Source organism: Sceloporus occidentalis, unplaced genomic scaffold (genome assembly GCF_023333645.1).
Source record: "Sceloporus occidentalis isolate IW3139 unplaced genomic scaffold, rSceOcc1.0.p SCAF_34, whole genome shotgun sequence".
Lineage (NCBI taxonomy): Eukaryota > Metazoa > Chordata > Lepidosauria > Squamata > Phrynosomatidae > Sceloporus > Sceloporus occidentalis.
The window spans coordinates 3,932,279-3,955,448 of NW_028317014.1; the positions used below are offsets into that span (position 1 = coordinate 3,932,279).

General features: G+C 39.5%; 2 protein-coding genes across 2 annotated transcripts; one reads left to right on the forward strand and one right to left on the reverse strand.

Annotated features, from left to right (window-relative positions):
• Positions 1-361: 361 nt before the first annotated feature.
• On the reverse strand, positions 362-10,457 carry LOC149298162 (solute carrier family 25 member 43-like). The gene is made up of 5 exons (XM_089487640.1): positions 10,186-10,457; positions 7,859-8,100; positions 7,433-7,605; positions 730-864; positions 362-568 (listed from the first exon to the last, which is right to left on the reverse strand). Exons 1-5 carry the CDS (start codon positions 10,455-10,457, stop codon positions 362-364), a joined length of 1,029 nt encoding a protein of 342 aa, XP_089343766.1.
• A 1,710-nt stretch (positions 10,458-12,167) lies between these two features.
• LOC149298163 (membrane-associated progesterone receptor component 1-like) lies at positions 12,168-15,537 on the forward strand. Its single transcript, XM_089487766.1, has 3 exons — positions 12,168-12,441; positions 15,081-15,236; positions 15,440-15,537. Exons 1-3 carry the CDS (start codon positions 12,168-12,170, stop codon positions 15,535-15,537), a joined length of 528 nt encoding a protein of 175 aa, XP_089343892.1.
• The last annotated feature ends 7,633 nt before the right edge of the window (positions 15,538-23,170 follow it).

Genomic DNA, 23,170 nt, shown 5'->3' on the forward strand with positions numbered 1-23,170 from the left:
TGGCCCTTACAGTATATCCAGAAATTACACGGGAGGTTCATCAAATGTTTGCTAATGTATAAAAAAAACAAAAAACAGAGAAACAATTTTACCCTACTAGGTAAGATTTTTATTTTTGTGAAATCATCATTGCCACTATATAAAAGAATAATAGTTTCAGGAGAGGAGAGGGTATGTGATATGAACAGCTGCCCCTGCTAACTGTGCACAAAATTACTCCACTGTGGCTCAGCTTTGGGGGCATGGGGGCTGCTTCTCTGCCCGTCTGTCACCAAACCTCCATGTATCACGAGGTTGACAATTGCTGTAGCTTCGGTTAGTATCAATGCTGGTCAACGAGAGAAGGGCTTTTCCATCGCTCTCAGCTCTTTAGTGAAGGATTTCTGCTGGTGTAGCTCTTCGCTCTTATAAACTTGCGCAGCTCCTGAAGTTCCTGGGGACGGAGGCTTTGATCTACTCCTGGAGTCAGCTGGTAGCTCAGTGGGGACACAATGTAGCCATTTTGATAAAGACAGAACCGTTTGCAATACTCAAACGTGCAGAACATCAAGCCAAAGTATGGCACAACCTGTAAAAAAAAAATATATATATTTATATTAAAAAAGGGAAACTTAAAAACAAGCACTTTCAAAATATGCAAAATATACATATAGCATTTTACTTATCCCTTGGAATGTGTGGATGGTAGCAACCCCATGAGAAAGAAATCCAAATAAATGGGTCAATCACCTTCAGCAGGTTGGCAGTGAGTCCGTTCCATAGGCTAATCACTCCCTTTAACTTCACAATTTGCTTAAAACAATCAACCATCCCATTGAAGTGGACATCAACTCCTCCACAATGAGGAAGGAGGTGGCTTTGTGCCTAGGAGAGATAAGATAAATGCAATGAACAGATGAAAGCCGCAGGACGGATTCCATGATCCCCACAATCCAACCTTCACTCCATACATATTTCGAGGTATTTCTGTGGCGTTGGTTCTACTACGCTAAATTCAGTATGTATAACTTAACGCCCTGAACTGGTAATTCTTGTTTTATACGTGAAGGACACAGACAGGCTCAGATAACAACCCTGCTACATTACTGCAAATTCTCCGCCATTTGGAGATGGCGGACTAGATGTTTTTCATTTAAGCAGGAGTTTGTAGGACTGTTCGTTAAATCTCATGAACCTCGTTATATATAATGAAGGACCAACTCCAGCGAGCGTGTCCTACAATGTTAGCACTAGATAATACTTAAAATCAGTAAGATTTCCTGAGGTCAGCAATATGTTTACATTACGCAGGACTAGCTCAGTCTTTATTTCAGGAAATGCCATAGTTTTAAGATATTGGAAACAAAAAGTACTAGGCCTTTTTTAGGCCAAAAAAAAATATATATATATTATATATATAGCCTTGTGCTACCTACCTCCCCTGCCCTGTATCCGCAAGAATTAAACTGGATCATGTACTATTTGCACAAAATGGAGAAATGGATGAGTAGAGGTGTTTATTAAAAGATAGGCTGCTGAATTACAGTTTGAAGACCATGTAGAATTAATCGCTGAAATAAACGGTCAGCAGACAACTTTCTGGTAGCGTAGTCTCCTGCTTTATCCCATCCCCCAAATACCCTTCTGCACATCGTTGGTGTAAAGGGTGGGGTATTGGAGTACCTAGCGAGGCTGCCTACTGTGTTCTGGCTTCCAGGCTGGCCCCATTCAGCCATTTGTTTACATTTTAATGAATCATGTAATCGATTTGCTTTCTGTGGGTACACACATCACACACTGAAGGTAACAAAACACATTTGGAAGGAACAGACACAGGTCTTGCCAGTTAAATTGTCAACTAGCGGGTCCTTTAACCTGTTTAATGTGGGCGCTGTCAATAGGTGTTTTGTTTTTTTTAGTTGGAATTACAATAGTAATTCCCCTTGCAAAGCAACCCGTTTTTTGGCTCTCCTTAATTACCTGTTTGTTTTCCCACAAACATTGAGAATTGGCCCCTCAAAAGGTATATCCCAGACCTCCAGGTGCCTTCAGGTATGCGGTAGTAACTCCTTTATAGAAGAGATACGACAGCATTCTGTGTGTAAAATCTGGTCGAAGCTCTAAAACGAGCAAAACGCATAGCGTATAAGCAGCATTATTTCATAGTCTCAATTTTATCTTTTGATTTTAAATATTCTATGGTTGATAAATAAATGAAAGATTTTACACAAAGAATGCCACCATCTCTCTTCTGTTGAGGAGTTACGCCCCCATACCTGAAAGCACCTGGAGGTCCGGGATATACTTTTTCAGGAGCTTATATTACCTTATTCCTTTGTGAGTGCATCCAACGTTGGGAGAGAATATTTATTTGTACTGTATTGCACTATTGTGTTTTATTTTTGCCTTTTTTCAATATATCTGTTATCTGTGTGGTTCTGCGTGGATTAGATTAACACCGAGCGCACCTTTTCACTTTCTGGGAGTTTGTTGTGTATACTGTGTGTGGAATAGGGAACCAGACATGAAAAGGTCACTTTTTATGTGTGACATTGTGTATTTGAGAATTGGTGACCCCTTTGGAACATGTACCCCCCCCCCATGCTGATCATACACACATTATTTTATGAATGTACAATTTTTCTAATTTAAGTTTTACAATATGGGTGAATCACTAGTAGCAGTTTCATGTGATCAGTAGCATTGTTCTCCTCCATCATTTGTAATACTAGAGATACATGCCGTGCAGTTTCCCTTAAACCAGGGTCTGGTGCGTTTCTTAGTCCACCCAGGCAGCCCCCAGGAATTTTAGTATTCCCTCTGTGCACATGACTTCTAGAAGGTTGGACACTATAGTTAGACTGCAAGAATGCAACCTTAAAATACCGTTAGAGTTTCTGTCCTGTCTGCCAAGTCTCGGGTGCCCCAACATTTCTCAAATGACCCTAACTGGTTAGGTTTTCAAGGTCATGTCAACACAGGTGCTTCAATCCGTCTTCCCGACCAATCTACCAGTTACTGAAACATCAAGTTGGGAATTCGTGAACCTTAAAACAGGTTGAGGAGACTTTAATGAGAAAACTACAACTAACCAGGAGCCAGCCTCACATCCCTACGATAGAATGTTAAAGGTATATTCAACGGAGTAACGTCTTTAGCCCAAACACTTTGGGACTAAGGTAAAAACTACCAAAGCTTTCCCACCAGCACATAAGACATGGTCCACAGTTAACCGCCAATCCATTCGGATGACAGGACGTCTGATAAACAGTTGCATCACATGCAAGACTTGCAGAAAAGATCTGTTACAATGACTGTTACAGCTGGCAGTTCTTGACCTTGGGCTGAATTCAGCAGCAAAGTAGCAGGCGATTTCCATTCCACCGCTTCATAAACACGATCAACAATCAGGGAGTGCACCATGCAATAAACACGATAACACAATTTCTAAGGAAGTTTACACCAGTAATTAAAAATGTATAATATCCCAAATGCAGCTACACTTTTCTAAAGCTCTCGTGACTGCATACGTCTCAACAACTCTTAAGCAAATATTTAACCTACATCAAGACACAACGAGCCTCACTACTTTCATGGCAAAGGCCTCACAGTCATGCCTGGTCACAGACTATCTTGCTTTGGTACATGCATCTACTGCTTAAATATATTAAAATATATATTTATTTTAAGCTTCATTAACATAACACTTGTATATTTAAATCCCTCTCTTGATATATGAATTAAATAAGTAAGTAAAACAGCTGATGTCTGGTATAACATCATTAGCACAAATAACCCAACAGAACAGCTTCAGGTTATTACCCAGTGTACTACGGCTCTCTCCAAAATCATTTATGTCTAAGGAGGTTATAGACATGCATCGACAACAAGGACCCTCGTAACGGCTGGACTCTAACAGAGATTATCCTAAATCAATCGGTGTGGCCAGCTTCTCGAGCACATGGCATTACCCCCCCACACCGAGTGCACGGTATTCCCCCCCCCCCCCCCCCACACACACACACAGAGTGCACAGTCCCAGCAGGCAACAGAAAAGCCAACACCTGGGAGGTTTAGTGACAGGGTTGTAGAGTTCATACGAATCCTGTTTGATCAAAGGTCACCCTGATTTTTCTCCGGCGAGGCTAAAGATCATGACAACTGGATAAGCAAGTTCAGCTAGCAACCTAGTACCTAAGCAGCACAAAATAAAAATGCAGTGGATAAGTAGTTATACATATATATATATATATACACACACACACACACACACGCTGTAATGCCTTTGCTTTTTTTTGCATTGTAATATTGGGAGGAGACTGCAGAGTTGTCATTCATATTTGAATAGAATCCCTTAGAATATAAAAGCAAATACTTCCAGGCTGGCAGGCGCATGCAATCAATACCAGCTTATCATAAGAAAGGCGAGATGGCATTCTACCAAGTCACATTACTTTTCTCTTAAGCCAAGAAATAAAAGGCCCTAAAAGAAAAGAGGCCCAAATAGATTCTAAAACCCACACTAAACATAATCCCATCAATTTCCACATTCTCATCATATAAAAGAATAAAAGTTTTGTATTTAAACATTTTGTAAAAGAGTGCCAAATATGTATATACTAGGCTCGAATGTCATGGATATGAATGGACACAAAATACAATTATAGCTGCGTGTTTATGTTTTCTTGTTTGGCATTAGGTTTTATTGTGTTGACCAGCATCATTTAATCAACGAGTCTCCCTTCTCCTCACCCCAGCCAGCAAGAATGAGAACAGGCGAGAGAAAACAGTGACGTTTCCCCAAGTTACCCATAATGTGGGCCTCAGATCTTAATCTGCAAACAAGTCTATTTTTTGTAAAGGACCATAGAACATGGAAAAAAGGAACCCATTTATTAAAATTCGGTTAGTTTGTAGAATTGCGGTTAGTTTGCAAATATACATAGAACCACCTCTAGTTCTGTACGCCATTCCCCTGCCATTTTTATTTTACGTTTGAAAAGGAAAGACTGACTTTTGGGAAAATGTCATCGTGGGAGCAGATTTCTCTGCTGGGCAAAATTCTAAATTGCTGACATTCCCAGAAGGCATGAGGATGCCCGAAAAATGTCACAAGTCATTCACAGAAGCGTGTTAGTAAACAGATTTGCACACTGCAAAGAGAGGAAGGGGACGTTACTTCTTTTTAGCACCTACTCTATTTAAATCAACATGACCTCACGCAACGCATAATAGCTTTTAGTTCTAAGCGGTTCATAAGAGTGATTCTCCAATAATGTTTGGCGACCAGATTATAAGATTTAGGTCTCTTTTGAGAAGCTTAATTTAGAAACCGGGGGTTTGATTTCCAGCAAAATAATTCTCCCTCTCTTTGAATCAATGGAATATATCTGATAAGGGACTTAAGTTATGTTCCTACGTCCCTTCAACTACATTATTCCATTCCTACTCCCCTAAATTTGATTTTGTTGAACCCCCTTTGTCCCAAATCTACAGAATTCTGACAAAAAAACAGCACTTTGTGTAAAATGAATTTGGAGAATATGTTGTATTTTTTAAGCCCAGACATTATCGGCACCAAAGGCAAGCCATACAGCCCTTACAATGCCTTTGTGCCAGGACCTAATGGCCTGGTCAATAAACTGCTATTACCGAAAGAGCTTGGAGCTTAATGCCGAATCACATGATACATGTCTGCAACCATCTGTGCGTTATTACGCAACGTGGCATACAAACCTACATGCTCCAATGCATTTGATTAAGGCAACGCATAAATAAATACACGGACTTAGAAGTCACTCCATACATTATTCCTTAAAACCACTTTGCTTCCAGAACATTAGTCAGGTTGTCTAGGCAACATTCACAATCATTAAGCATTTTTACTGTCCAATAGCTCCACCTGCTGGCTAATATTCATTACAGCACCTTCTGTACCCTCAGATATAAAACCGGAATGAAGCTCAGCTGGAAAATCTATTTTATTTTATATTTTTAAATGAAAGCATACAATATGTTTTCAGCATTTAGCAAATTCTGCGTGCATTAAAATAATCTTACTTTCATCTATAAATCATATACATACTATATTGATCATTCAATGACAAACAGGATCAGTAATACATTTTTGTTTATGTTCCTTTTATACTTGCACTTAGAACAGTGTTAAAAGGGATGTCAGCATTCAACTCTCCTACAAAGTTCCTCTTTAGTGAATGAACCTCTTTTTAAGGGTGGGTCAAAGCAAGAAGAGAGAACTCCCAGCCAGGAAACTGATTAGATAATATTGTCCCCGTCAATAGGCCGATCTCAGCTTCCCATGTGGTTGGTTAGCTTTTAAACAAATACACTGATTGTAAAACAAAAAGCCATAAGCTTTGAGTATTTTTTAATTAATGAATTTAGTTACCATATGCTTGAAGCTACAGTAGCAAGATAGGCCCTTTAAGTTGTGTTATCGCTAGCTGTTAAAAGAATGTTTAATTTCTATATATTCTAGATTTAGATATAAAACTCTTATATCCCCTACTAATGAGTACTGCTGAAAATAAGAAGGCTTCTACTTACTACAGATTAGTATTATTATACGAGTGTTATTGCTCCAAGGGAGTCTTTTCCTAAATCAAGGTTTCAGTGGAAAGTTTAAATAACCTAAATAATGAGCAGGTCTAGATCCTATAAAAAATAGAGAACACATATCTGTGAATAAAGCTAATTTTGGTTTATTTCTAAGTATAATGGAGAGTTGCAGGGTTTAACTGAACTGTATAGTAACTCACTGCTTTTATAGATGGCGAGGGCTCCAAGGACAAGAGTAAAGCAGCGATGCCACGCAGTAGCCGGCAGAACAAGGGAAGATGTTAACAGAGGAAACGTTGAAGGTGGTGTCACTAGGGTTGGTGTAACCCAGTGCGATAACTCATGGAGTCACCCCCATGGACCTCTTCCCATACATCATTGTGTCGTGTCAACTCTGACCGGTCCCAGAGCTTAAACCTCGGATTCCGGAACAGCCTTGGATGGAAGAAAGAAAGCAAGCTCTGCGCCTGTGTGCGGAACAAAATAAGACACTCGCCGCGCACCCCTCGGCCACAGCATCCCTGCTTGCATCAATATAGAACAGGGCCTTGTGGCTTTTTTTACTGAAGCCATTCTACCTCTGTTAATAGACAGCAACATTTACATTAATGTACTGTATGTTATGAAAATAATGTTTGATATAAGAAGAATCTATGGTAGGTGGTTTAGCCATAACACAAAAGGAAGCCTACACATGAAACACTTTCTGTTTTCTGTTTCATGTAAGAGAATTTTGGGGCTTAAAGTTTTTGATAATGAAAAACTTTTTTAACCTCTGTCCCTCAGCCCCATCCATCGACACTTTTGATTTGCAGAGAGGAGAAACATTTTAAGCATTACAGCACTTTGCAAAGGACAGATAAACAGCAATTACCTGCATTTTTCTCTTTACGGTTTCAAAGGGGAAAGATAAGGTCTGCGCTACGCCAGCTGCTAAACAGCCATTAATAAAATTCTGCAGGGGTGTGAGGCGGACGCCGGGATCCTGCCAGAGTCTGTCCAAACTGGCGTTCAGAAAAAATAGGCCAGTTGAAAACGGAATTGCTCCTAGAAGAAAAAGAAAGCCAAGGTAATATTGTTTCGTATCCTACACAGGGTTAGTCGTGTACATATTTTGGTTTCCAGAAACCTTCTGCCATAGTTAGTCGAATTGTTTGGAAATAAAACCAGTTTACACACAGATAGCATTAAGATCGAAGCTGCTTGCTACCCCCTCACGAAATTTTCATTGTTTGCAATAAGATATGATTTAAAAGCATATAGTGAACCCCATGACTCCATTCAACTAAACAGGTCTTACCAATTGCCGACAGGGAAACGCCTCGATATAACGCCCGGAATCCCTCCTGATAATATATAGAACACAGGGCATGAACGATCCCCCTGTACGTAGGTTCTAAGCTGTTCTGTACGATAAGTCTTGTTTTAATGACATCAGTGGGATAGATGACAACTGCTGCTGCCATTCCAGCCAGACTTCCCGCAGCGATGGCTTTCCACTGTGAGATCTGCCCCAGGTCATCCATAAACATCAACGTCAACCTGGAACAAGAGCAAAAAATACACAATAAGATATCTTTATCCAAACAATTCTTCATTTCATCAGCATTCATCTAAACACTACAAGCATAGACACCAAGTTTGTTCTACTTGAAGAATGCACTGAGGCTGGGGTTGTGTGCATCCATTTTTTTCTGAGTGGAAAATCTTGCAAGATATTCCACCCAGAAAAAATGGATGCACACAACCCCAGTATTAAGACGTGATCACAGCAACAATTACAATCACTATTATACTAATGTAAGAATCCACTGAATTCCTAATCTATAGCTCTGGAATCTGGATCCGACCAGGCATTTTGCATAGAATCATTCCAAATATCAGGATTCTGCTCTGGTTGCTCTGAATTCCCTTCTATTTTACTTATGGAAGGGTCAGAGATGAGGCACTTTAATAAAAGGGCCAATGCAAAGACGCATCTAAAGAGGGAAGGAATGGCAGACACACACAATAAGGTGCAAAAGACAAACAAAAAAGTATAAGGGCCAAGAAAAAGGATTACATTCATTAACTCCATACTGAAGGAAACGGGGGTCTGACCAAACCTGCGATGCCAACTCCCCCAAATATACGAGGGTTGCCCCCACTAGAAGCCAAAGGATGGGTAAACTACGGAGAGAAGACCTGCAAAGAAGCTTGGGGGTATCTGTAAGAGGTATATCAGTTCTTCACAAATATTAAAAAAAAACAAAAAAAAAACAAAACAGATAAATTTGCTACATAAACAGCGTTACAGTGCATTCCGGTTTAAGAATTTTAAGATTCAGTAAATTAAATCTATTTTTCCTGACAGAAACACAATATATAAGTATTACATATTTGTTACAACATATACATAAAATGTTTTTGTTATATATATATATATATATATAAACGCATGGACTGTCCTGGCCAGAAATCCGTATAGCAGCAGTTCTATTTTAGCTCGTGATGAAGAAGGTCATGTTGTGTAAGCGATGCTGCCAATAGTATCGGATGGAGCGGCGCGCTGCGTACCAACCCCTAAGTATTTAACCTACAGTAACCCAGCTAGAAGATGGAAAATAAACAAGCATTTACCGTTATTAATTCATCACCCTGTGCATTCATGTAAAACAAAAAGCCAGTGGCTTTTCCTCCAATGTTTTGACGCAGTGTTCCAGGGACGGCTAGTAATATGTATATATACATAATATATATGGAAATGTATAATAAAGGTTTGCGCTGTTTAGCATCACGGTGCTCAGCGGGCAGCTGAAAGCACAGATATGAAAACCATTATTATAGAGCACTGAGGGGCAGCTGGTATGAAGATGTTCGCGGAGACTAATTACTTGGGCTGCGTTCTCTCCAGAGAGAGCCGTGAACGGTTGATCTATAGAAGTGATGTTTGGGGAACATGCAGCCTGCGCCCATAACTCCAGCAAGTACCTGAACGAATACATTAATATACCAAGTCACTGGAAAGGGCTGCATTGTTACTTGATAGTGTTACTCACGTTGGGGGAAGCAGGTGAAGCCCAGGTCTTCACCAAGTAATGTGGGACCCAGATGTTGAGAAGTCAAAATCCAGCTCTGGTAGCGCCTGGGCTGAAGAAACAATTCTGTGCCACAGGCAACCATCACACTGTATGGATCGCCTGGATCCTCCTAATCTAGCGCCAGTGAAAAGGGCTTTCACATCTCACACAGTGAGCCCCCCACAGACCACCTTCCCACTCTGTGACACATAAGAAAGAACAGCGAATGCTCAGATCTGTATATTCTATACACGCTGGTTTAAGAAACCACCAATGCTCACATTTAGCATAAAGAAATTATCTAACACGCAGCCTGCATCGCTTCTAAACAGCGACTCCCATACTTCTCAGCAGACTATGGTCACGTTTGGCAGACCTGTTTGGCAGAAGAGGTGCTGCAGCAGCTGAGAGAACCCGGTGAATTGTGTGATCTCCTTCTGGCCAATAAGCAGCCGGATCCTGTATGAAATCCAATCAATATTTACACAGAGAGCACACCCTGCAGGATAGGACGTGTAACCCCCGGGTACCCGGGCAGCCATGGCACAGCCCTACAGGAAGTGCCTACCTATTGTAGGCTGCCAGCTGGACAGCACTGTAAGGGAACAGGCGCACACAGGCAGTGAGGTTACCCTTCCACAGAGCCCGCACTCCCTCCGTCTTGCACAGCAGGTGGAAAGTGTTTAAGAAGCCCTCCTTGGAATGGAAAGTGCCCACCTGGGCGAGTATCTTCACCACATCCAGAGGGGCGGTGGCAGAGCGGCTCAGCACCCCTGCTGCAGCCCCACATAGCGAGCTCTGCAGGGAGGTCAGCCTGCTGTCCCGCTTCAGGCTTGCCATAGGGACTCATCCACTCGTGGCAGGGCGGGCACGCAGGGCAGCTTCATGCCCTCACTGCGAGGAGCGCGGGCCGCGATTATACATTATTCCCTCTTTAGAACATGCCTCGCAGGTCGGCGTCTGGTGCCTGATGCTGATTGGTAGATTTCGCCCATGTTTTCTCTTTCCTCATTGACTAAACCGATGACACGCCCCTCCAAATATTGTTTAACGCTTCCGTGCTCGCTATTTTATAGGCGTATAAACCTCACAGCGTCTGGGGACTACAGGCTCCCGTCATACTAATCCGGCTCTGGGCTCGCTGTGCATGATGGGAATTGTAGTCCACTTCATTTAATACGCTCAATGATTCTGATCACTTTAAGTTAAGTCTCGTCTTAATGTACAGCAGTGGCACCATGTCAGTTCTGTAGCTAATCGTTTCTCTCGTTATTAGTCTGTGGAATTGAAGTGTCTATTTTTATATTGTTGATAAAGATATTACAAATGTGCTTTGCGTAGACACAGACCTAACTTCCTGGAGTTGGAATCTGTCCCAGGCAGAAGGGGAGGGACCAGGTTGAATTTACGCATGCGCAGTAAGACACTGCCGCGTTCCCTGTTAACCCTTAGTTTCTGTTTTTTTGCATAGACATCATTGCCTCTGTTTTGTTATATATATATATATATATATATATATATATATATATATATATATATATATATATATATAATTATTTTTTATTTATTTTTTTTCTAACAATGTTGATGCCAATTCATATACTGTTTACTTCATTGAAACATTGTTTACAATAATAAACACTCGGTGGCCCCCAATGGGGTAATAATGGAACACATTGTATCCACTTAACGGCCACATTTACAATTACACTATCGTACGGCTGAAGCAGAGCTGCAGAGTCAACAGAACGAGAAGAAACTATAATATTATCTCTGATTTTATGTCAGATATAAATAATTGCAGGAGGAAAGCCTTTTCCCCCCTAAATAAGTGGAAATGTTGGAACAAAAGGCCATAATCTAAGGCTTAGATGTAATGTATGGACGTTTTACTTTACTGAGAGGGTGGTAGATAAATGGAACAATCTCCCATCAGAAGTGGTAGAGGCTACTGCAGTAAGGGAATATAAACAGGACAGGCATAAAGCTGCATCTAAGCCTGAAACGGGTTCTTATCTGCCATCAGATTCTATGTTTCTAACCAATAGGAGCGGGGCGATGAATGTGAATGTAGAATAGTGCATTAATGGCACACGCAGTAACATTTGCCCCAGTGTGGCCGGGATAGCACGCCTCTTCTTCCTGTGCACGCAGGAATTCTGGAACATTAGCCGGTCCTGCCAGTTGGCTCCAGGTTTTGTGCAGAGCTGGGAGTGACAGTGCAATAAGCTGCAGCCTCGCAGAGCACGACGCTGACACAGCCAGGGTAAGGGAGAGCTTCGGGTCGCTCCGCTCCGCGCTTGGCGTTCACGGGCTTCAGCTTTCTGCAATAGGCTTTCAGTTTGGGCTTCATCAGCGTTGTGTATATAATCCGCCTTAATCACTGCTCTGCCACAGTAACCATGTAAATGTAACAAAGCTTTCCTCCCTGCACGCCGTCCGCGCTGTGGATGCCATTGCTCTTATTTATATTGCCTTCTTTGCAGGGGGAGTTCAAATAGGTAGCGAAACCATCGGATGTTTGGCTTCCGAAACCCACGATAAAAGAAAATGGCTGAAGAAGGCATATTGCAGGAGATTTTCACGTCTCCCTTGAATATCTGTCTCTTGTTTCTGTGTTTGTATCTTCTGTATAAAATAGTACGGGGAGACAAACCCCAAACTTCCGAGGAGAACAGCGAGGAACGGTTACCCAAGATGAAAAAAAGAGACTTTACTTTGGCGGAACTTAAAGAATTCGACGGCACAAAGAACCCCCGGATTTTGATGGCGATTAACGGCAAGGTTTTCGATGTTACCAGGGGCAAGAAGTTTTATGGTCCAGGTGAGGAACATGTTAAAAAGTTTTTTTTTTGTTTTTTTTTAATTGTTTTAAAAATATTATTTATTTATTCAGTTAAAGTTGAGTTTGATTTGCAAGCTCAAACCCACGCTACATTTTCACCCGCGCCTGCACTCACTCAACAGAAGGACACAACTCCCAAAAATCAGGGGCAGGCATGCACGGAACAACATGATTAACAAGCATGCGCGAGAACAGAACTTAACTCCCATTACTCCCAGGCAGACACAACCCAGTGACGCGCACTCACACATGATCACACAAGAACAGCTCACAGACAGTCCCGCCACCTCTGCGGCACACAGAGTGAGTTCTTACTTTACTGAGAGGGTGGTAGGTAAATGGAACAGCCTCCCATCAGAAGTGGTAGAGGCTAATACAGTGAGATAACTTGGGATAGACATAAAGCTATCCTGAATCTAAGACAAGACCAAGGACTAATTAAGTCTTTACATTGTAAAAACAATGAACCAAATGTTTCTTATCTGCCTTCAAATTCTACGTTTCTGTGTGAAGTATGGTTCAGGGTCGGATGTGGCCACACGCTTCACACCTCTGACAAAGCAGAAAGTTTAAAGGGACCCTAACTGGTTAATATAGTCAGATTTTTATAAATATGTTTTTTTTGTCATAGCGCCTCCTCGGATATTCCTGTGGCGCAGTAAAAATGTACAGGGGCCGCTGCCATCCATAAAAGGGATTATAATCCATATTATGTAACACCGTAGACTTTTGAAAGGTGTGTTAAAGGTCAGAAAATCTGGATTAGTAAACATATAAAAGATTAAATTATGTTGGAATTAGGAAAGTGTTATGGAGATGGCCAACCAGCGCTGATTAAACAGATTCTGGACATCAGCTTTACAAATACATCATTTCTTATTATATATATAATTATATACAGAGATCTTATTAAAGATGGTAACGTGTTTATATGCCACCTAGAGAAAGGCAGGGAGCGCGTGCCAGATAGTCTGAGACATGTTACAAAATAACACCCATACCTGAGCAAGATCACATGACCCAATATAATATTCCTTTATTACATTTTATAGGTTGTTTTTATTATTTTTTTCTAACTTTTTTTTTTAAAGCTTAGTTGTTAAAACCCTGTATATTTCACAGTTTGTTTTTTTTTGAGCCAATCACTCTCTTCTTACAATATTGTTTTCTAATCCCTCCATAAAGTACTTTGTCATTTGCCATTTTTGTAAAGTGTCAAGTTGCAGAAGTTGCTAATCTGGTTTTAAAGTAGAATATATAGTTTATGGTATTAAATTCCTATTAATGCCGAGTCTTTATACCTTAGGCAATGTTCTCATGGGATAATTAAAAGGACGCTCCAGTAATTATAAGCACTTTAATGCATGTAATAGCCACGCACCATTTAAGTGATCAAATAACTCTCCCCTTCCGAGTCCATGGAGGGATGCCGCAGAAGCTCCCCCCTTCTTTGCCTTGTTCTCGGGGGGGGGGGGGGGGGCGTGTCTAAGGAGCAAATGTGTATGGGGGGGTTCTGCAGAATTTCCCTATGTATTTGCAAGGAAGTGCATGATGACTGGAGCGTCCCTTTAAATAATGATTGGCGTACTTATTCAACATGCTGCCTAAATGTCAAGCAAATATTAATTTGAAATTCATCTGGAAATGTAAACTATACGGGATCTTTGGAGTCGAATGCGGACTTCCTACCTACAGCGCTGATAAGAATCGTAACGCTGTAACCTTGTATTGAATGCCCGGGACCCTGGAACGTAGTTGGCGAGCGCAGACTTTGCACTTTGTGCCGGACTGAGTAAATAACAGCTCTTTTTATCTCGGTCAACTCATGGAAGACACGTGGCATGATTTTAATTGAAATCACATTTTGAAAGCAATATGAGTAAATATTTTATCAGGGTCTTCGGTTATTGAAAATCTTGCTGACTTGATGCCCCAGAGGCTTCTAGCTTCTAGCCCAACAAAAGAAAATATAATGCGTACAAGTGCTTATCCAGTCCAACTGTGACGGCACAGACTGCAGATTGTGTACAGGTTAGATTAATGTAAAATTTAGTTATATAAAGGGTGCATTAAACTCATATACTCGTATACAGTGGGGTATATTCACTAAAGAGAGAGTTGGCAGCACAGTTGTGATATTCACTCTGTCTTCACTATTGATAATAAAGGGCCACCACTAGCAGGTTCATTATTATTATTATTATTATTATTATTTTATTGATATAGCGCCAACAATTTATGCAGCGCTTAATACAATACATAAATTCAAGGGGTACGGCAAGACGAGAATTGACAGACTAGGACAAACCAATACATTAGGTCAGGGGCGTCCAACGTGCGGCCCTCCAGCTGCTGCAGGACTACATCTCCCATACTCCTCAGCCAGCCCCTTAGCTGAAAGAGCATTATGGGAGATGTAGTCCTGTAGCAGCTGGAGGGCCGCACGTTGGACGCCCCTGCATTAGGTGGAGAGAGCCCGGCTCGCAAGCTTACAATCTTGAGGATCCAGAGTGAAGGAGCTGAAACGTCAACTCTCTCTAAACCGCTCTATGTGCGTGCGATATATTCTTTTTTGGTGTGATTTGCATATTGTTAACGTTCGTTTATTCCCTGTTTAGAGGGGCCATACGGAGTCTTTGCTGGACGGGATGCCTCCCGAGGTCTCGCCACCTTCTGCCTTGATAAAGAAGCTCTTACAGATACCTACGATGACCTATCAGACCTTACTGCTTCTCAGCGGGAAACACTTAGCGACTGGGAATCACAGTTTTCTTGTAAGTTATTGTTCTTTTGTTTTCTGCTTTGCTATTATGTATTCTTACATAATAATAAAACTTTGATCCAGTGATGTTCATCGTGGTTTTACAATCACTGCCATTGTTCCTCACCATGTGTTTACAAAATGTTTTCAGTGTATTTATTGTGTTAGTGTATTAGTTTGTTGTACTTATACTCTTTATTATTCCTTCTTCCCCAGTTAAATATCACTATGTTGGAAAAGTTTTGAAGGAAGGAGAGGAACCAACTGAATATACTGACGAGGAAGATAATCCAGAACTAAAAAAGAAAAATTAAAATCATCCTTGGTTTAAACTTTGGACATTCCAGACATCTATTGCATCATTAAAACATATAACTAATACCTTTTTTGTTGTTTGTTCTTTAGTGTGTCAGAGTTGCAGCTCTCCATTATTTGTAGATTGTTGTAACTGTGCTGGAGTCGCGTAAATTCTTATGAACGGAGCCTTTTCAGCATCTTAAGGACCTGTGTCTAAAATATAAAGAAAATTGCTGAATAATTGCTTTTTAATGCTTTAAATAGGTATATTATTTTAAACCAGATTAGCATTCTAAATTATATTTTAGCCATCAGCGTTTGCATCCGTATCATCCGACTTTATTGCTGGCCAGGATCTTAAGTGTGTCCTTAGCTGACTTGTGATCACCACTACGTTAGTTAAAATGATGATTTCAATGTATTCAATTAACGGATTGAGGCATCATTTTATTCCCAGCAAAAGCTTGTAAATCATATCTAAATATTTGTTGCAGGTGGAATATTTGACAGACCAAAAACCTATTATGTGCATTTTCAAATATAAAGACCAATAGCTTGTTGGAGCTTCCGAATCTTAGCTCCAAAGAGTCACAGATATCATCCTCGGATATAAGCTGGATCCTTTTCTCACAAAGCAGTAATAGATCATATTGTTTATCTCTTTGCTTTAGCCGTTGGACGATAGAAATATTTCTGTTTATTAGAGGCTGTTCTAGCTCTCAAATTGTTGTTGATGAAAAGAATAAAAAAAACAAACATTTTATATGAAAGAAAATGAGCATTGTTTGTATGTATTACAACATATTAAAAGTTTGGTCCATTATTATAGAACCTCATATTTTATTTATTGAAATACCCTGGATTTGAGTGTTTATAAAGTGTCAATGATGCATGTTTTTTCCAGGTCGGTGAAGTAGACTGGTTGGCTGGCTACCTGGTGGTTCCAGGAACTGTCTGCACTTCCAATGTTTTTGCTCTGTTAAGGTTAAAGTCAGTGTTGTCCTATCATGTTATTGGTACAGTAGCCTGCAACACAGGCTGGGGGGCTCGGGTTAGCAAAAAAAGAGGGACATCGCATCCAGCAGAATATTTTTCCTACAATTATTTGTTTTATATTAAAGTACGAAACGCACATTTTGTACCCATCTTACTACTCGACTCCCTCGTGGATAACGGAAACGATTTTTATTGACATCCAATCTCATTTTTATTTTTTTTATTGACTTTTTTTATTTGATATTGTCTCTTCTTTGCAGACATATCCCTTAAATAAGACCTAAAAAAAATAATAAAAGGGAAATATACATTAATAAAAAACGTTTTACTTGCCAGGATGTTGGTAAAGCATGTAGTGTAAAGGTTTCCAAATTGCTTTGTTAATAAATCAAACAGAACACTGACTGTTTACCTTGTAATAGTCCAAAGAGCCGATGGGGAGAGTCGCTGTGGCTGGTGACGTGCAGACGTTTTCAAATTAGGCTTAAACCAAAGATTTAAAGGAACTCGGATGCAGACTTAATGCGTTGCAGAGTGGTTTTTCTGTTTGGGAAGCAGGGGTTTTGGATCAGTTTGTGTAGTTTTACTATGGTTGGATGTAAGCGACAACCATATAAACAGCTTACACTTTATCTAGGGAAACATTTATATGTTTGGTTTTTTTTATTCAGGAGAAGCTTTTCCTAGATACCTAATTTAATACAAAGTGACTTCTATTTAACATGAGTTTGCATGCGATTGGTTAATTTTGAACACAGCCCCAGTTATAAGAGGGTGTGCACACTTACGCAGCCAGGTTATTGGGCGTTTTATTTTTTCCCCTCAAAGATTTCAGCTCGCTTTGTAATTGAATTGGTCACGTTATAAGTCACATTAAATGATTTATCTTTGTCTCATTCTTTAACATCACAAGAACCTGGCATTTTAACAGGGGTGTGTAGACTTTTTATATCTACTGTACAGTGGCACGCTATTACAGGAGGTTTTCTTTTTTATTCAAAGGTTTCTGTACTTTGTAAGAATGTAAAATTACTTTATCATAAAACACAAGGCTCTTAGGTAAACATTGATACAAGTAGTACTATTGCAGTTGTTCTTTAGTGTTACGTCTAGTAAACACTTCCCTTCAGGATATCTAGAATAAAGCAGATGGAATGTATTGGATGATCAGAAACCTACAATGGAACCAAGTTAACAATACAAAGTTGGAACATATGACTGTTTTTTTAACATAATTTAAGGCAAGCCAAGGAGATTGAAACATCAATATTTCTAAATGGTTTGTTTGCCAAAGGAACCAGTTTTTCAACAAGCGTTGTATGGATGTGTGATTAGATACAAAACCCAAATCCAGTCCAAAAACCAAGCCACCTCTGCTACTTATATCTATGTGGCCTCATACATTCCAGGGACACAGAGTACACATTGCATGAGTAACAGTATGCATTGATGATGATGATACTGACATATATATATATATATATTACTGTAAAGAGTGTAATTGAATTTCGTATGCTAGTACAATCTGTAAAGTATATTTGGCTAAACCAAAACACAACAACATGCATGGCTTCCAGATTATTATCATAGGATCTGGACATAATTAAAGGATTACAGTAAACTATCTTCTTACTGTGGGGAACACAGCTGGAGATGGAAAAAGGCAAAAGATTAGAATATAAAAAATGTATCTCAAGGTGCCTTAAACTACCAATCACAGTGCAGTTTGTGAGCCATCCAAACACTTAACGGGATTAAGATAGATAGTCATGGTTGGAACAGATCCACAAATTTTTATGCAAGGACTTTTGTTCTAACTCATGGTTATCCTTTTATATTCACATTTGATTTCCATACCGAAAGTCTAACATATTGATTACAAATAGAACATACTATGGTGCTACTGCCCATCGTAACAATGGGTTGGATGTACCAGAATTTGTGTTAGGACCTCAGGTTGATTCTGCATTGGAATCTAGGAAATAAAATCATGCGTAAAGGAAAATGGGGTTAACCATGACACCCGTAAGCATGATAATTGCTAGTTAGAGAGGGGCCATATCAGACCTCCCAGACAGTATCTAGTGTGCTTACCTGGTCACTTTCTGGATATGTTAATAATTCTGGCTATTCAAGCCATGCAATTAATTCTCATTTCAACCTGCATGGCGTGGAACGCGCTGGAGTCTGTGCAAAACGCAGCTATTGACTAGGATGGTCTTTTTGTTGAAGTATATTTTCTTGTTGCCCACAATGTTCAGTTTATTGAATAAATAACTGTTTTCTGCTTGAAGATGACCAACGGTTATTCGATCTGTGTAACTATATCTTATTGAGCTTGTACAAGTTAGTAGTCTGTCTTAATAGCACAAAATGTTGTAATGTTAAAAATGTTTCCGTAAAACATAATGGATAGTAGGCAAAAGGTGGCATTAACAACATTAAGAAAACCATATAAATGAAATAGAGTGCAATCATTTGTATATATATATATATATATATATATATATATATATATATATATATATATATACACACACACACACACACACACATACAGTAGCTTTAGTGAGGTCACCTTAACATGTCTAAATAGCACATGTTTTTGTTCTAAGGACTTTGACAACATTTATATGTACAATGCAGTGATGATGATTTTTCCAATCATACCAATTCCATGTTAAACTTCTTTAAGTTGTAAAGAACTTTTATGCTTGAAGAGGATCTGTTCCCTTTCTTGATGTTCACCTTAGTAGGAGCTTCTAACTTTATTTGCATGTTCTGATGGAAGGTAAGAAATCTCAGACTTGGAGGGTGGGGTACAAAGAAGGGAGGTGAGCTGGAACGTGGTGTGAGTGGATTATGTATTATTTCCCACACAAGGCACAGCCTAATTAAATTACATTTTGGCTGGCAAGCAGTCAGACTACACACTATCACAGTAAAAAAAGAAGCACACAGTACAGAAAGTTCCTGAAGCTAAATTTAATGAGATAAAAAAACTGAACGTTTGCAAAACCTTTATGAAAACATCTACAGGTGTACAGGAGTAATCGTCTTGGCAGGTATTCCGAACACTGAACAATCAGGCATCTAGTCTGGAAAATATGCATCTAGTTGAGAATGCATCACATACATACGCTATATGGACAAAAGTATTGGGACGCCTGACCATTACAGCAACAGAGACTTTTATGACATTCACAGAAGAATGGAAGCTGTTAAAGCTGCAAAAGGGAGGGACGGACTACATTTTAACGGCTCTATATATAGAATTCAGTGTCATGAAAGTCCCTGTTGGTGTAATGGTCAGAAGCTATGATGCTTTTGTCCATACAGTGCATGTAAGTTCCACTTGGTATAGTGATCTTTGGCATCCCAGCAAAGTGCAATGCGGTTGTCTTTAATGCAACTGGTCATCGTTAAAACAATCAACTGAAGCTGGAATACAAGCTGTTAGACATTGATGACCTTATCATACTTACAAGGAAATGCATACAAGATCTGCATGATAAGAATTTCACTTGTACAGCTTATCCATACAGCTACTAGGTCATTTTTAAAGGCAGGGCAAAGAGACTAATTTACTCAGGACCCATCTAGTCCCCTGGAGTCTACAAGGCGTTATCCACATGTCTGACAGATACCGCTTTTTACTTGACTCCCTTAAGAACCATACGTGTCAAATTATAGACGGAGGGAGGTGAGAAGGTGGGAAGGAAGATGAAAGAGGAAGAGATTCATATAGAGGGAATAAGATGGAGAAGGTGGCACTTGGAGAAACCTGGGAAGTCCACAACTAGAAAACCTGCCAGGAGCATCAAACGTTTTAAGAATATAGCTTCCTGAACTCAAGAGAATATAAATTGTTGATTCATTTATTAATCTACCTGTGTCCAAGCAAGTTTATTAAAAAGGAAATTCAAAATTAAAACTTTCAGCGTACTATCCCTATAAGAATCTCCACCATTTTTAAACACTACTCCAAACATCATCACCGGTGGTTTAATACAAAGCCTATTGATGTCTAGTAGATTATGTCCTTTAACTAGTAGCTTATTATCAGAATTTCAGGCTACTTCTTCCTTAAAGAGAAATGTTCATGTTTAATTTGTCTTACTTAAACAATTAGAGCCTTTAAAACTCATTTTAAAGTTTTTTTTTGTATCTGTATGCCTAATGATGGATATCCTTTTTCATGTCAGATATGAAGTTAGAGAATATGAATGGTCTTCTGCATTGTTTGTATGTCAGAAATATAGTTTCTGTTGATTTTTCTTAAATTATCAAGAACTAATAAATAAAATCAGTAACAGTGCAAAGACAAACAATAACAACAAAAAATAATTTTCTTCCAGCAACCTACATTAGTTGAGAACATTTAATTGATGTTCTGCAAGAAATTCTACTGTAAATATGCTTTATACGAAGGCACTTAATTTAGCAAAAATCCTCTTAGAAATTGGGTTAGGTTTTATCTCCCAGTGTTTCTGCTTTATGGGTTTAACACAACTTTCCACGGTAAAAATGTTGTTCCCAGTCTAAATAGTCACTGAACGAACCTTTACTACGTACTCCACTGTGGTCGGTTTCTCCAGACTGATGACGATGTCTGGGGTTGCATAGTTTAGAAGATGTTTCACAACTTGGGGATTCATCTGGTTCAAGTAAAGAATTTTCATCTTGCTCAATGGACACAGACTCATTTTGCTCAAGAGATGAGGATTCATCCCCTGGACAACAATATTCCCACTGATCGAGCCGTCTCTTTGATTTCCAGTGCTGGTGAGCATAACAAACGCCTCTCCTGCGCAGATGTTTTCTTGTTTTATAGGGTTGTGGCCCCCATGACTCACTCGTACTGGTTTCGGTCAAGGAGCTATCTCTATAGGGTCCCTCGTTGATCTTTTTCTTCATCCTCTTTGACTTCAATACAATCCTATCGTCCTTCTCTGTATCGGACCCACTCGTTTCTGTATCATATCTAACATGAAAGTTCGTTTTTGACATTTTTTTTTGACATGGTGACGTTTGTCTACATCTAGAATGTTTTTTTAAACCCCTGCATACCGAATAGGAATGCAAAAAATGCTCCAATATATCTTCATGGCAGCAAATACTGGCACCATTGTGTTCAGAAAAACAACATGATCTTATTTTTCTCAGATTTCTGATCTTCCTGGGAATTTTTCTGATATTCACCTGTTTTTTTATGGTCTCATTAGGCTCCTCACTGAAGTATTCAGATGTGCTGCTGATCTGCTCCAGAACATCTTTAAGTTCATTGTTAGTTTCAGAACTTTGAGAACGCTCCTCGTTCTTCCATGTCCTCGGATAATCTTGTTCATGCTGTTTTACACGAGATCTTACCGATGGAGCCTCGTGTTCTGTCTCAACTAAAGGTATCTGAATCTCATTGGAAATGATTTTACAATCAAGAATATCCTGCGCCTTTTCTTCTGGTTCATGAACCGTTCGCTTCTCTCTACTTCCAGTTTTTCTCTTGAGTTTTATCTGAAAGTTGTTTCCTTCGCATTGAACCACTCGTTGACACCAAGACTTATTGACACAGTCTCTGTTTTCTAGAAACAACCTTGGATACTCAGGGCAGTGGTAATAATTTAACAAATAATGAATGAACTCTTCGGTTTCGTAAACTTTGCGTCTTCTGCAACAACTATCTTTGAAACCATTTTGAGGGTGTGACAATTTGAAATTAGGATTGTCAAAATACAGTTCTTGTTCATTTTTTAACTCATCCTCGTGTTCCTCATGTGGAATACAGTGGAAAATGTCACAATACCACACATCTTTATGAACCAATGACTTACTTTGACTTTTTTCCTGGGTTATATGAACAGTGCTTGAATAGGAAACATCACTTTCCATCTCTTCTGGCTCAGTCTCATGCTGACTGCAACCTTCTTCGTCTGTTATAGTCAGAGAAACTATCCTGCTTTTTACTGAATACGGGGATAATTCACTGGAGTCATTTGTAATATTACAATCCATGGCCTCTTCATTTTGTCTTCTGACTTGTACTAGATCCTTTAGGTGCAGAAAAAAACATGTCATAACTAGATAATAATATAACAATTATTAGTTAATTAATTTACTCTATCAATATAATTGTTTTGGAAATGTTTCAATTAAAAGTAAGGATCTGTTGTATCTAAAGATCAGCTTTACTTGAATTGCATGTTAATTCAAAAAATATCTTATCTATTTCCTTATCCCAACCTAACAAAAGTTCCCAGAAAGATCTATTCCTGGGAATCGGGAGCTAAAGGAACACTTTACCCTGTAAAGCAAAATTAATATCGATAGGAGGGCTTTCCGCACAGGAGTCTAATTAAAGCCCCTGGAACGTTTACTGAGTCAGCGCTGGAGCCGACTTGCGGTAAGTATATCATATGCCAAGAGATGTGTTTTGGGGAAACTGCACGTGTGGACTTCTGCAGAATGGCCCTATGAATTTGCAAGGCGGCCACCACAAAAATGTAAAGGGGCCACATGATGGCTGGAAGATTGTTGCTTCCTTTGTAAATGCATAAGGGGGTTTCTAGTACATATATATTGCTTATATTAATCTGTAAAACACCCTTACATGAAGTAGGACTTGGAAAAGCTGTATGTGTGAATCAAATGCTCCTA

What these genes read in the sequence shown, in the direction of transcription:
- LOC149298162 (XM_089487640.1), bottom strand. Translation starts at nt 10,457, where the DNA reads ATGGCAAGCCTGAAGCGGGACAGCAGGCTGACCTCCCTGCAGAGCTCG. An exon ending in CCGTAAAGAGAAAAATGCAG is followed by an intron (nt 865 to 7,432) that starts GTAATTGCTGTT and finishes TATCTCTCCTAG; the next exon opens with GCACAAAGCCACCTCCTTCC. An exon ending in TCACTGCCAACCTGCTGAAG is followed by an intron (nt 569 to 729) that starts GTGATTGACCCA and finishes TTTTTTTTACAG; the next exon opens with GTTGTGCCATACTTTGGCTT.
- LOC149298163 (XM_089487766.1), top strand. Translation starts at nt 12,168, where the DNA reads ATGGCTGAAGAAGGCATATTGCAGGAGATTTTCACGTCTCCCTTGAAT. An exon ending in CAAGAAGTTTTATGGTCCAG is followed by an intron (nt 12,442 to 15,080) that starts GTGAGGAACATG and finishes TTCCCTGTTTAG; the next exon opens with AGGGGCCATACGGAGTCTTT. An exon ending in CTGGGAATCACAGTTTTCTT is followed by an intron (nt 15,237 to 15,439) that starts GTAAGTTATTGT and finishes CTTCTTCCCCAG; the next exon opens with TTAAATATCACTATGTTGGA.